General features: G+C 53.3%; 1 protein-coding gene across 1 annotated transcript in view; it reads right to left on the reverse strand.

Annotated features, from left to right (window-relative positions):
* Positions 1-3127: 3127 nt before the first annotated feature.
* The window catches only part of CCNJL (cyclin J like), a 35186-nt gene continuing 24418 nt past the window's right edge, over positions 3128-13895 (reverse strand). The window contains exons 4-6 of the mRNA XM_056133118.1: positions 7079-7381; positions 5471-5630; positions 3128-3554 (exon numbers count right to left, since the gene is read on the reverse strand). Of these exons, the coding sequence (XP_055989093.1) occupies positions 3128-3554; positions 5471-5630; positions 7079-7381 (890 nt within the window). The remainder of the gene's footprint in view (positions 3555-5470; positions 5631-7078; positions 7382-13895) is intronic.

Genomic DNA, 13895 nt, shown 5'->3' on the forward strand with positions numbered 1-13895 from the left:
TTGCTTTTCACTCAGGAATTACTCCTGGTGGTGCTCGGGGAACGGTAAGGGAAGCTGGGAATCGAACCCAGGTTGGCCGCCTGCAAGGCTAACACACCCTATGCACTGTACTACGGCTCCAGCCCCTGAACCCATTATTTCTTATCTGCCAAGCAGTGGGGTGGCAGTTGGGAATGCCATCGAACCTTCAGCTCCTTCCAGCCCCTCTACCGTGGTGCAGACGGGGCAGTCCTCCCCTCCCAGGTTTGCACACCAGCTCCTTCTGCAGTAGGGCTGCCCTTAGCTTCCCTGCCCCGATTTTCTGCCCTTTGAAATACGGTGAAAGGGACAGCTTTTATGAAGTACCAGATGACTGGGCTGGAGGCACCAAGAGTGGTAGTACAGCGGGTAGGGTGCTGGTTTTGCATCTGGCCCACCCAGGCCCGGTTCCCAGCATTCCAAATGCCCCGTGCCCCCCACCCCCCACCCAAGTCTGCCCGGGATGATCCCTGACTGCAGAGCCAAGAGTAAGCCAGTTGTCAGCTTTGAGCATTGCTGGGTGTGGCCTTCAGACCAACAAAAAAAAAACCAAAAACAAGACAGGGGGGAGCACATTCCTGCTTTCTGCACAGCACTCACTCACAATTGCGCCCCCTGTGTCATCGGTGGCCCCTTACCACACACTGCACTCTCTGGGGACAGGTGGCTCGGGGTACAGTCATCAAACCAAGGAAAGCAACTGGTGAGAGAATTTCAGATGGCTTAGCAGCTGGGAAGAAGGCGAAGAGGTTATCCCAACAGGGTTAGGACACATCAGCAACAACCCAGAGGCTGTAATTAACGATTAGCTTCTGATTAGCTTCTATAAGAGTCTAATGTGGAGATTACCTTCCTTAATGCCTTCGTCCGATCCGATGGAGGTTGGTTTTAGGACGTTTCCTGGAGAAGGGATTCCACGTCAGAGACGGTGACCCAGGACTCCTGCCTGCGTCTCCAGCTTGCTGACAGATTTGGAATCACCTACAACAACTCGTACCCGAATTCCCAGCCGGCTGCCGTCCCCCACAGGCTCCAAACCCGCCAAGTGCGAGCCAATTCCTTCAGAGTAGAACTTCTGCTTCTCCACAGGGCTGGGACGGTACCCAGAGCTTTACAGACGCGAGGCTGACACTCCACGTTGCGGGACTAGAATGCCTTTATTTTCTCACTGCACATATAAATGTTTCTCTTTCTACGAGTAGGGGACCCCGACTGTCCGGGAGTGTGGGGAGGTCAGCTCCCACATGGAAGGCAGAACCCAGCCTTGCCGTGCTCACCCTCCTGCCCCCACCTCACCCCCAATCCGCAGACACCAGGGAGGGAAATGGACTCGGAAAGAGAACTGAGACACAGAAGTAGGTGATGTGTTTATTGTGTGTGTGTGTGTGTGTGTGTGTGTGTGTGGTGGGGGGTTGTGTGTCTTTTCCTGGGAGCAGGTGGACTGTGAGGTTCTACAAGCAAGTAAGTCCCGGGCCCTGGAACAGACAGCTACAACAACAACAACAACAACAACAACTTGGAATACAAACGGGTCACATATAAATAAGAGGTTGGGTTCCAGGGCAATACCTCGAAGGGCTGGAGCACGTGCTTTACCTGCAGGCCCCCAGCTCCCGACCCCCGCCAAGGGTGGCCCCATACCAAAAAGAAAACAAAAATGTACAGTGACTAAAGAAATAAAAGTCATTGTTTAAATTTTTTTTTTTTAAAGGAGGTTGGCAAAGAGAAAAGAGAGAAACAAACCACGTGCAGGTCCTATGCTACCTCGACAGCGTCCGGGCCCGCCCCTGCCCACTTCCAGAGCTGAGGCCCCACCCGTGTAGAAAGTCGCCTTCGGATCCAACTCGTGGATGGCCCTGCCGCGGTGCTCGGGGCTGGCAGGCAAGTCCAGAAAACCACAAGTTCTTAAAAAAAAAAAAAAAAAAAAAAAAACAGAACCAAAGTTGAAGGTTGCTTCCACAGCCCCGGTTCTGTTCTGCTGTTCCGTGCTTCTCTGGGTCCCAAGGGGGCGCCTTGAGCCTGAGCCCCAGGGGAGCAGCGTGTGGGGCCGCCGGTGAGAAGGAAACATATTGCACATGGTAGCACGGGTTTCCTGAGAGCCTTCTCGCGGGGCCCCGCGCCCCCAGACCGGCCGGCGGCGGACAGGACTCCCCTCTTCTCCTTTACCTTCAGAGTCCGGTGGGGCTCCAACTCCTCACAGGTCAGCAGGCGTGGACGGCGTCTGGGGTTGCTGGTTTCAAACATCTGTCGGCTTTTCCAACCATCATTTTCCTGCGTGTGTGTGTGTGTGTGTGTGTGTGTGTGTGTGTGTGTGTGTGTGTGTGGTGATCCAGATCCTCCAGGTGAACAGAGTATCCAGGGCGTGGAATCTTCTGGAACCAAGAGCCTGGGAACTGGTCCTTCCAATCCTACGCCTGGGCAAGGGCGCTGTCCCCCACGGCCAGACAGACACCGCCGAATTAACTGCCACTTGCCCCGCCCCCCCCACCACCTCCCAAGCCCCGGCACGGACGGGACGGGCGGTGTGGCCATTGACGTGTTTTCCTCCTATGGAGTTTTCAAGTATCACCAAATCCCTGATGCAGCGTGTAAACAAGTCAGCTTGCTGAGGAGAAAGCTGGGTCACGGAGGGAGCGGTGGCAGCGGCTGGCAGGCCCCGCAAGCTTCCCGCTCGGGCAACAGAGGCGAGAGGACTGTCAACCATGCCTGCCAAGGCACAGGCTCGTTCCCGTGTGTGTGTGGCCACGGCAAGAGAGAAGCCACGTGGGCCCCTCCTCTGGGACGGCCGGTGGCCCCTTCCTGCTCAGCCACATCGTTGCTGTGAGCGTGCCACGAGCGAAGAAGTCCGATCTGCCGGTGGACTAGAGTCAAGGTGGGCCCCCAGCCTCCAGGTCTTTTCCTGCTGCCCCCGGGGACCCCCCACCGGTCACAGTGCAGAAGGGGCTGCTCCAAGGGGTATGGGGGGGGGGCGAGCCGGGCTGATGCTAATTTGCTCTGCGTGAGTCTTGTTTTGAAAACGCGCCCCCCCCCAACCCTGTTGAAGGGCAGTGAGGCTCTGTGGGAGTCCCTGGCTCCAGTGGGGTCCCCCACACCGTGCCCCCTACTGTCCTTACTTGTCAAAACAGCCTGCGGGGAATGGGTGGCTCCCACTGAAGTGGCGGCTTCCGTAGGGGTTGGCGAGGCAGTGCCTGGCCTCCGTGGCCATGGCCATCTGCAGGCGCAGGGATGGGGGCAGGGGGACGGAACCTGCGTCCAGAGGCTGGAGGGAGGGGTACGGGGTGCTGAGGGATGAGCCGCTGCCCCCCGAGCACAGGCTCCCTGAGCGGTGGGCCTGCAGCGCATCCCAGTAGGCTAAGCACAGGTCCTGCCCGGAGGCCTGCGGGGGCTGCAAGCCCGAGGGGGTGTGCTGGCTGGTGGCAGTGAAGGCCACGGGTGCCTGCGGTAGCACCGGCGAGTGGGTGGTGGGGGTGCCGGGCACCAGTGCCAGGGCCTGGCTCTTGGCAGTGACGGCGTCCTTGAGGATGTTGTCATAGGCTCTGAAAGGAAAAGGGCACACGGGGTAAGACTTGGTACGGGCCACAGCACTGAACCGCCCCGACTAGACCTCCACCCTCCGGGGTGTCAGTGGGACCCCAGAAGCTCCGGGGTTGTCTCTGGACCTTGCCCGAGCACCTGGCTTGCTCAGTGTTGCCTCAGAGATCCTCCAGGTTACATGCAGGGCCCGAGTCACACCTGCACCTGCTTCTTACAGTGACCAGCTGGGTGTCCCTCTCTACGGCCTCTGTGGGCCCCCAACAATAACTTCCAGGGCATGAGTGGGCCACTTCGGTTAAGTCCCAGCTCAGCCAATGGCGACAGAAGAGCTCCGGGCTTAACTCAGAAGCCAGCTTTGCAACTGCATCTGGAAAAGCAGCTATGGTATTGAGGGCCTCTGGGTAAATGCCATCTCCTCTGAGGTCACCAAATCCCCGTGACTCAGCTCACAGAGCCCAGTCCTAAAGGACGCGCACGGAGATCTACTTCTTTCTCCTTCCGCCACCTTGAAAATGAAAGCCACAGACTGGAGAGTCAGTTCGGGGGTTACGGCACTTGCCTTGCGTCCTACCAACCCTGGCACCGTAAGTGACTCCTGGCACCGGTGCTCCCTGAGCACTGCCAGAAGTGACTCTTGGCACCAGCATTCTCAGTGAGGTGCCAGGAGTTACTTCGAAGCACAGAGCCTAGGAAGAGTGCCTGAGCACTGCTGTGTGGGCTCAAACCACACATCCCCCATGTTTATAGAAATGAAACCAGGGGCTGGGGAGATAGTGCAGGGCTTAAAATGCTCGCCTTGGGCGGAAGAGATCGTATATCAAGTAGGGAGCATTATTCACCTGTGGCAAACCTGAATTCAATCCCTGGTACCCCATATGGTCCTCTGAGTACCGCCAGATATAATCCCTGAGCACAGAGCCAGGAGTAAGCCCTGAGCACCACCAGTTTATTGCACAAAAACAAGAAGAGAGAGAGAGAGAGAGAGAGAGAGAGAGAGAGAGAGAGAGAGAGAGAATGTTTTTCTTGCATCCTACTGAAACTGGTTCAAGTTCTCAGCATCACATACCTTCCTGTAAGCACTGCTAGAGGTCACTCCTGAGCACAGAGCCAGGAAAAAAACCCTGAATACCACTGGGAGGGGCCCAATTTTCCCCTGAACCCTCCTAAGTTATTAAAAATGCAATACAGTGGGGCTGGAGAGACAGTTCAGTGGGTAGGGAACTGGCCTTGCATGTAGCTGACCTGGGTTTGATCCCCAGCACTCCGTAGGTTCCCCAAGCACCGACAGGAGAAATTCCTGAATGCAAAGCCAGGAATAACCCCTGAGCATCGTCTGGTGTGGTCCCCCCCAAAAAAACCAAATAAACAAAAAATGCAATCCAGAGCCAGAGAGCTAGTTCAGAGGGCTCTATGCATGACTGTGTTTGATTCTCTAGCAATTTATGGTCCTCGTGAGTACTATCATGGGTGGCCCCAAAACAACCAAATGCAACCCCAAAAAGCTACTCAACATAGGAAGGAGCAACCCCCAATCACTAATTCTACCAGACACCACTGGTCACTGTAGGCCAATTCTTCTTTTTTTTGGGGGGGGGGGCGGTTCACACCAGGTGATGTGCAGGGGTAACTCCTGGCTCTGCACTCAGGAATTACCCCTGGCAGTGCTCAGAGGACCCTATGGGATGCTGGGAATTGAACCCAGGTCAGCCGCGTGCAAGGCAAATGCCCTCCATGCCAACCCGCCCCACCCTGGGGTCCCACCTTGCAGGGTGACCTCGACTGTACTATAGCTCTAGTCCCTGTAGGCCACTTCAGAAGGAAGTACCAGCTGGGGGTTGAAACCCTGGACAGAGGCGAGCCTTAAGAACAAGGGAACCTCTGATTTCAGGAGCATGGAGGGATGAGTAGAGGAACTCACACAAGCAGGATTTCAAGACACGTGCTGAGATGTTCTAGGGAGTAGCTTGAGATCCTCTGAAGGTCTCTGGTCCAGTAGGGGAAAAGCTGAAGGCAAATCCTAGCAGCGCCAACACAGGCTGCAGCAACCACAGAAGGCTGGAATTTGTAGAAAACATGGTCTGAAAAATTAAAATTTAAATGTCACAAAGTTTCATCTTTCAGTCCTATACACCTTGAGAATTTCTGAGGTCAACCTTTTAAAGCAATGGTTTTTCAAAGTCCCAATCATGGTTTCCAGGGGGCTCTCAGGGGGCTCCCAGGGGGCTCGCTGATGGCCTCGGAACAGAATCTGAGAACATCTGTTATCCCTTCGGTCATAGGGGTGAATGACACTATTGAAAGGCTGCTGATTCCAGTATGACTGTAGGCAATGAGCTAACAGCAACAGAGCCTGGTCCATAACAGTGTTCAACACAGAGCTTCTGAATGACTGAGAACATTCACAACTCACACTAGTATTTGACTCAGCGCTCTTGAGGAATCAACCCTCACTCCCCCTTTAGGGGAGCGTGACTGACAAACATTGCACAGACAGATCTGGGTGAGCAAAGAGGCCGGGAATTTCCAGTCCTCCCAAGTCGGCCTTTGGAAGACTGAGCCAGGCAGAGTGGCATCAGGACAGCTGTGAATTAGAACCGTGAGACTTGGGTCGTGGCAGTGACTTCGGTAAGTTCCTTCATCTCTTGAACATCACCTCAAGAAGCTGACATGGGTCTGATTTCCATTTACCCTGGTTTTGAGGTTAAAAATAGACAATGAGGGGCTGGAGCAACAGTACAGTGGGTAAGGCCTTGCACGCGGCAGACCTGGGTTCAATTCCCAGCATCCCATATGGTCCCCTGAGCACCGCCAGGGGTCATTCCTGAGCACAGAGCCAGGAGGAACCCCTGTGCATTGCCAGGTGTGACCCAAAAAGCAAAAAAAGAAAAAAAGAAAAGAAAACAAAACAAAACAACAAAAAAGAAAAATGAACAATGAAGGCACAGCACTGCAGTCTGGTGCTGGTGCCCGGTGGGGGCAGGCCAGGCTCCCAGGAGTGGACACCGCGACACAGAGCCTCTGATTTACAGTAGGGCTTCTCATGTTTGTCTCCACAGTACGTCTGCCCCAGTGTTTCACTTAATACCTGGATTTAAGAGCGAGATTCGAACATAAGACCCTACTAGTGGGGAATCTAACGGCTACAGCAGACGTAAACACAATCCCCCCTCCAGGACCCTGTCTGGGCCTCTTCTGGAGTGACTGGCCAGCTACCTGCCGTTCAGTCTGAGCTATGTTTCAGGTTTCCCTAAGAACAACGAAACGAGTGAGCCGTGACCTTGGAAGGTACCAGCTGCTGTTTACACATTACCGGTCACACACACACACACACACACACACACACACACACACACACACACGTGTCCTTATCCCTCCTTTTCCCCCGGTTATATGGCTGTGATATGGGCTGGACTGTGGGGGTTGTCTGTGACTGTGAATTCCCTGAGTGCCAACCGGTCCCAGCACCACACCCCCTCCCCCCACCAGAGGGTGGGACAGGGTGACTCGCCCCACCCTGGGGTCCCACCTTGCAGGGTGACCTCGAGGAAGTAGTGCGCGTACTCCGTGAGGCACTCTTTGGTCTTGCGGGGACAGGCCGTGGGCCAGCTGTGGCAGTGGTGGTCCTTCTGGCTGACAGAGGCCAAGAGGTAGTAGTCGAGGAAGTGGGCGGGCGTGGGCAGGCTGAGGTCCCAGTGGAAGGCCTGCAGCAGCAGCAGCTCCGTGCTCAGCAGCTCCTGCCTGGTGAGGGTGAAGCTGTGGCAGCTCGGGACCCGCATGCTGTTGATCTGCTCCAACTTGGGCACGCGGTCCTCCCGGTCCTCGAACTTACCTGGGGGACAAGCGGGGGTTACTGGGAGGCAGTGCTCCCCTCCCCTAGGAAGGGAAGATCCACCGGCAAGCGCCCAGCTGGTCTTGGGAGATGCACAGAGGGGAGACTGCCCAGGGACTAAGAACCCGAGTTCTTATTTTTTTTTATTTTGCTTTTTGGGGTCACACCCGGCGATGCACAGGGATTCCTCCTGGCCCTGCACTTAGGAATTGCTCCTGGCGGTGCTTGGGGGTCCCTATGGGATGCTGGGGAATCGAAACCTGGGTCGGCCACATGCAAGGCAAATGCCCTGCTTGCTGGACTATCACTCCAGCCCCCAGAACCTGAGTTCTGAATCTGTCGCCCAGGGCTTGACCTTCAAAAGGCTCAACATACAGGATGGGACGGGGTTCGCGGGCTGCAGTGCTCAGGAAGGTCTTGTTCTGGTCCAAATGACATAGGGAGAAGGCTGAAGACTCAGCTTATCCTGGGTTGACCTCTGAACCCTGCACTTTATTTTCCTTAATTTAGATATTTAGCTAGTGGTACCCACCCCACTCCCCATCTCTGTAATGCTTAAGAACCACTCCAAGCTTGCTACTGGGGATCAATGCTGGGGGTCCAGCATGCTAAGCCCTGGCTCCTGCTCTTTGAGCATCGCCCTGACCCTGACCCCTGCTCTTAATGCTGGCTGGTCAACCCTGCTGAGTGACCACCACCCAGCCCCGTATGCTCTGCAGCCAGGAAAGATTTTTTTTTTATAAGTTTTCCAGTACTGCATGTGCCCAGGGGTTTTTTCCCTCCCCTCCTCCATGACCATGGCCCTTTGTTCCCAGCTCTGCCACCAACAAGGATACTCAGCTGCTGCCGCCTCAACGATGAACTATACAGAGGACAGAAGCCTGGAAGTCACTGCGAAGTCCTCCAGGAGGGGCAGGGGGACCGAGTCTTTTCGAGCGAGACGAGAACCACTGACTCTCCTAGACTTGTTCCGTGTACGTTTCCTTTGGAAAAAATTTCGGTTCACAGGAAGGATGAAAGAAGACAAGGGACCTGGCTGACCCCTCATCCAGATCCCCCAAATGCTGAGGGAGCCACATTTGCTCAGTATGCGACTGTGCTTGTGGTGGTGCGTTTGGTGTGGTCTGCGCTGGTTTTGCAGGCGATTTGTAATTAAGCTCCAGACATGCCTGGCCATTTCTGTGCGTCTCTGTACAAAGGATCCACTCCCGGGGTCATTTTCCTACGCGCTCAGGATGCTATTAGCACATCAAGGCAACAGCAGTTACCAGTAGGCAGCCCCCACTTGCCTTTTCCTCTTGGTCCAGAAAATTCCTTTTGTAACTTTTATTTTATTTTTTTTCATTCAGACTTAGAAGTCCCACACATGGTGTCTGTTTCTTCTTTAGTCTTGGTTTTGTTTTCCATGACACTCACTTGGGGGAGGGGCCCAGACCAGTGGACTTGCAGAATGGCCCATCCTCAACCAGGCAAGGGCACCAATGTGATAAGACTAGGCCTCTCTGGGCTCGGCACGGCCACAGGGCACCAGTGTGTCCTGGCAATAGCAACACCACATCGAATATAAAGTAACAGAATGGGAGACTAACACCCAAGGATAGTAGAGATAAGGGCCAACAGGATCGCTCCATGGCTTGGAAGCCAGCCTCACATGCTGGGGGAAAAGGCAGCTGGGACAGAGAAGGGACCACCAAGAAAAGGATGCCTGGAGGACCCGCTCAGGATGGAAGATGTGCGCTGACAGTAGACTATAGACCGAACATGATGGCCACTTACTACCTGTATTGCAAACCATAACACCCAAATGGAGAGAGGGAGTAAAAGGGAATGTGCCTGCCACAGAGGCAGATGGTATGGGGGCGGTGCCAGGAGGGATACTGGGAACATTGGTGGTGGAGAATGGGCAGGTAGAGGGATGGGTACTCGATCATTGTATGGCTGAAACGTAATCACAAAAGTTTATAAGTCTGTAACTGTATCTCACAGTGATTGATTTAAAAAAAAAAGGCAACACTGCATCTTACCACCCGGTTATGGAGGTGATACAAGATCTCTCTACTGCATTTTGTTTTATAATTGATTTAGTTTTTGTTTCGGGGCCACTCTTGGCAGCGCTCCTGGCTCTGCACTCAGGGATCTCTCCTGGCAGTGTGCAGAGGATAATATGAGGTGCCAGGTATTAAATCCGGGTCAGCTACGTATGAGGCAAGTGCCCTACTATTTACTATATTATCACTCCGATGCTGATCCCTCCATTTAATTAATTAATTGATTTTTTGTTTTATGGGTCACACCTAGAAATGTGCAGGGGTGACTCCTGGCTCTGCACTCAGGAATTACTCCTGGCGGTGCTCAGGGGACAATATGGGATGCCGGGAATGGAACCCAGGTTGGCCGTGTGCAAGGCAAACGCCCTTCTCACTGTACTATCACTCCGGCCCCGATCTCTCCATTTTAAAGGCACCCTTGTTCCTGTGAAATAGATGAGGAACATGCAAGATGACACTGAAATTGTGGCTGTCCTGTTTGCCAACAGGTTGGGCAACTCTGATGATTATTTTCTGAATAGGTTTTTGCACTGGGTGGGAAAGAACTTTTAACTATAGTACCATTCCATCTCATTTTTTTTTCTTTTGTTATGTTCATCGTCCTACATTTGGAATGTGGGAATACAATCAACGGATCTGTAAGATCAAGAAGAAAAACAAACTCTATCTTAGAGGTGTGAACCCAGGTTCAATCTCTCCCTTACTCCCTGCACAGCAAACTAGCAAGCATGCAAACAAACACGGACATCTATGGAATTGAGAACAAGCTCAGGGAAAAACCACCAGTCTTGCCAGCGTCAGTCAACTAAGGGACTCTGATGCCTAGCACTGCGCATGTACTGAGTATCCCCTCAGAAGCTCTGCCATTTGGGGTGAGGCACACCGAATCTGATGTACTGTAACCAAGAGTGTGCAAGTGCAGTGTAAGTGACCCCCAGGGAGCATCAGGACCAAGTGTTCAAGCCCCAGCAAGGCTGGAACCAACTGTGTGAGCTCTGTGATCAAGTCTGTGCGACCTCCAGGCACCCTGATAACAAAAGGGAAAGGACAGGAAATATGTCATTTGAAAAACAAATCTAAAAAATGAGCGAATTTAGAAATCATGGAGCGCATGGCCGCGAATCACGTGACATCTCATTCTCGAGCCGCCGATGTACTGGGAGCAGCACACCAGGTCTGATGCAGTGTAAAGTAGAAGGCAACCCATCTCAATAAAAAAAATAAAAAATATTAGCACACAAGGCTCAACCTGTAACCAAGGTGTTAGTAATCTCTTATACGAGAGCTTAACCTCTTCCAGGGTGAGATACAACAATCTTCACACACTTTCCTCTAAAGAAACTCTTTTGGATCATTTTTTAGCGGATTTTTTCATAACAAGCAACACAAAATAAATTTTTCAGGATCTGCCTTTGGGGCAGGCTTGGGTGGTGGTGGCAAAATTCAAACTAATGGAGGGAAGGAACAACGGTGGTGGGATTGGTGTTGGAATAATTGAATGTAATGGATTATCTTGAACCGCTCAATGCAGATGTAGCACTGTAGCACTGTCCTCCCTTTGTTCATCTATTTGCTCAATACAGATAAAAATTTAAAAAAAAAAGAACTGTTATTCAAGAAATCCTTCTATAAATAATAAATTGGCTGCATACTTTCTTCACTTTCAAAATAAATAAACAAAACCCCTCAACTCGGACTGGAGCAATAGCACAGCGGGTAGGGCATTTGCCTTGCACACGGCCGACCCGGGTTCAATTCCCAGCATCCCATATGGTCCCCTGAGCACCACCAGGGGTAATTCCTGAGCGCAGAGCCACGAATAACCCCTGTGCATCGCCGGGTGTGACCCAAAAAGCAAAAAAAAAAAAAAAAAAAAAAAAAACCCACAAAAAAACCCTCAACTCTCAATACCCTAGAATCATGAAACCCTGGGAAGTAGAGAAAGCAGCACTAACACCTTCTAGGGACCAGGAGAATGGCACCGTGGAGAATGGCACCAAGGCCCTTCAGTACAGGGCCTCCTGCGCATCGCTAGGTATAGCCCAGAAGGTCCCCAGCATCACTGAACGCTGCTCTAGAGACACCCCGCACTCCCCACCAGCACTGCATCCAACCGCCCACATGGTTGGCTGAGACGATGGGGAGAGACCTGCCGGTACCCCCCAGCATCCCTTGGGAGATCACCTGCTCCTCCAGATCCTCTGGCCCACCGGGCACTATGCACAAAGGCCGGGCCATCCCTAGAAGGGGCAGGCAGTGAGGGGTCAAAGTGCCAGAACGCTTTGTTATTGTTGCTTGGTGTCAGGGATGGAACCCAGGGCCCCATCTGTGCCAAGCTAAGGGAACTCCCCGCTGGGCTCAAGGGGCCTAAGCTCTGACCCGACCAGACCACAGCAGCTGCAAGACTCTGTCCAAAAAAAAAAAAAAAAAGAAAAAGAAAAAGAAAAGAGCTCAAACTCAGAAAAAATGTACAACAAAAGTTAGAATGAGCTCCTGGGGATACGTTGCCTGGCTTGCGCCATTCTCAATATGCACCCTTGCCTTCTGAGAAATGCTGAAACAGGAAGGCAAAGGGCCCGGTGCGGGGTTCCATAACGAGACCGTGTTGCACAGCTTCTGATGCCAGGCCCCGCATGGCTCACGCTGCCAGGCAGGCCGATCCGGTACAACTCCCAGACCAACGCCCCCCCAACGGTCCTGCACGCCGGCAAGGTGCCCATTGAGAGGGCAGGGCTACCAGCTGCCTGCTCAGAAGGGGCCAGCCCAGGTCGGATGAGGCCAAGGCTCCTCGCTATAAGAGAATCGGACTTGAGATCAACGGCAGCTCACTCTTTGGCTCTTCGTGTGTGTGTGTGTGTGTGTGTGTGTGTGTGTGCGTGCACGCGCGTGCTCTGGGTGTGTATGTGTGTGTGCATGTGCGCATGTGCGTGTGTGCTATGTGCTGTGTGTGTGTACTGCGTGTTATGTGTGCATGTGAATCTGCGTGCATGTGTGTGTTGTTGGGTCACACCTGGCAGTGCTCTGGAGACCGTGTGGTACCTGGGATGGGCCGGGGTCCCAGCATGCAAAGCCTGTCCTTGCCCACTCTGCACTGCCTCCCAGCCTGCATGCTCTTCTTTCCCAAGGCTGTGAGGCACATTTGCAAAGGGGCAGAGCTACCCCTCCCCAGGAAGGGCATGCTTCTGTTTTATTTATATTTCTTTATTTTGTTTTTTTTTTTTCTTTTTTGGGTCACACCCAGCGATGCACAGGGGTTACTCCTGGTTCATTCACTCACGAATTACTCCTGGCCGTGCTTGGGGGACCATATGGGATGCTGGGAATCGAACCCGGGTTGGCCGTGTGCAAGGCAAACGCCCTACCCACTGTGCTATCACTCCAGCCCATATTTATTTTGAAGGCCACACTCTGTGCGGCGGGGGACCACGTGGGTGCCAGAGATTAAACCTGCACTTTATCCCTATAAGCTATCTCCTTGGATGTGTTTGGTGTTAGTGTCCGGCCCTGCTCCCGCCCCTCGCCCTGCCACCATGAAGCAATGTGCTGAGGAACTGAGAACCCATAGCCCTCACTGGCCTCCGTAGTGTGTGGTCTCACCTGGCCCTCCTCAGGATCTCTGGGACATGCTCGGGAGACTGGCAGGGGTCCCCAGGTAACCAGAAGCTCAAAAGTACTAAGGGGCCTGCCCCATCACAGAGGTGAGGGACCAGAGCGAAATGTGGGAGGTCGCTGCATCTGTCCCGGGGGCACGGCAGGGATCTCTGCTAGCATGGCATCTGGCCCCAAGTTAATACTTAATAAAAAAAAAAAGGCTGGTTGTTGTTTTTAATGACCCAATAAATGACTCCAAAGTTCAGCGTCCCTCCACCACCACAGGAAGGAAATTCCAGGTACAGCCATGCAGAGCCCAGATAGCTCAGGAAAGCCTTCCTAATGAGGACCCCCGGAGCAGGAATTCCCCTGCACGTGGTCCTCCCCGCAAGCCCCCGCGTGCACCCTTGCCTGCATTCCCACCCCCATAGCCTTCCCTCCAAGGGCAGTGGAAGGAGGAACTGGCTTCCATCTTCCGGCAACAGGACTGAGGTTTAAGAACAAATCTCTAAGAGGGCACTTTCTGTGACAAACATTCTTCCCCTCTACCCTAAACAACTGTGGTGCTCAAGGCTTAGTCCTGGTGGCAGTTGGGAGGCCGTACGTGGTGCCAGGAATCGAAATCTGGTTGGCCACGTGCAAGGTCAGTGCCCGCCCTGCTGCACTATTATGCGCGAGTGAACCGGCTTAAAAATATTTGTGTGGGGGTTGGAGCGATAGCACAGAGAGTAGGGCGTTTGCCTTGCACGCGGCCGACCCGGGTTCAATGCCCAGCATCCCATATGGTCCCCTGAGCACCACCAGGACTAACCCCTGTGCATTGCTGGGTGTGACTCAAAAAGCAAAAAAGAAAAACAACAAAAACAAAATAAAAC

This window comes from Sorex fumeus, unplaced genomic scaffold (assembly GCF_029834395.1).
Source record: "Sorex fumeus unplaced genomic scaffold, SorFum_2.1 ptg000097l, whole genome shotgun sequence".
Lineage (NCBI taxonomy): Eukaryota > Metazoa > Chordata > Mammalia > Eulipotyphla > Soricidae > Sorex > Sorex fumeus.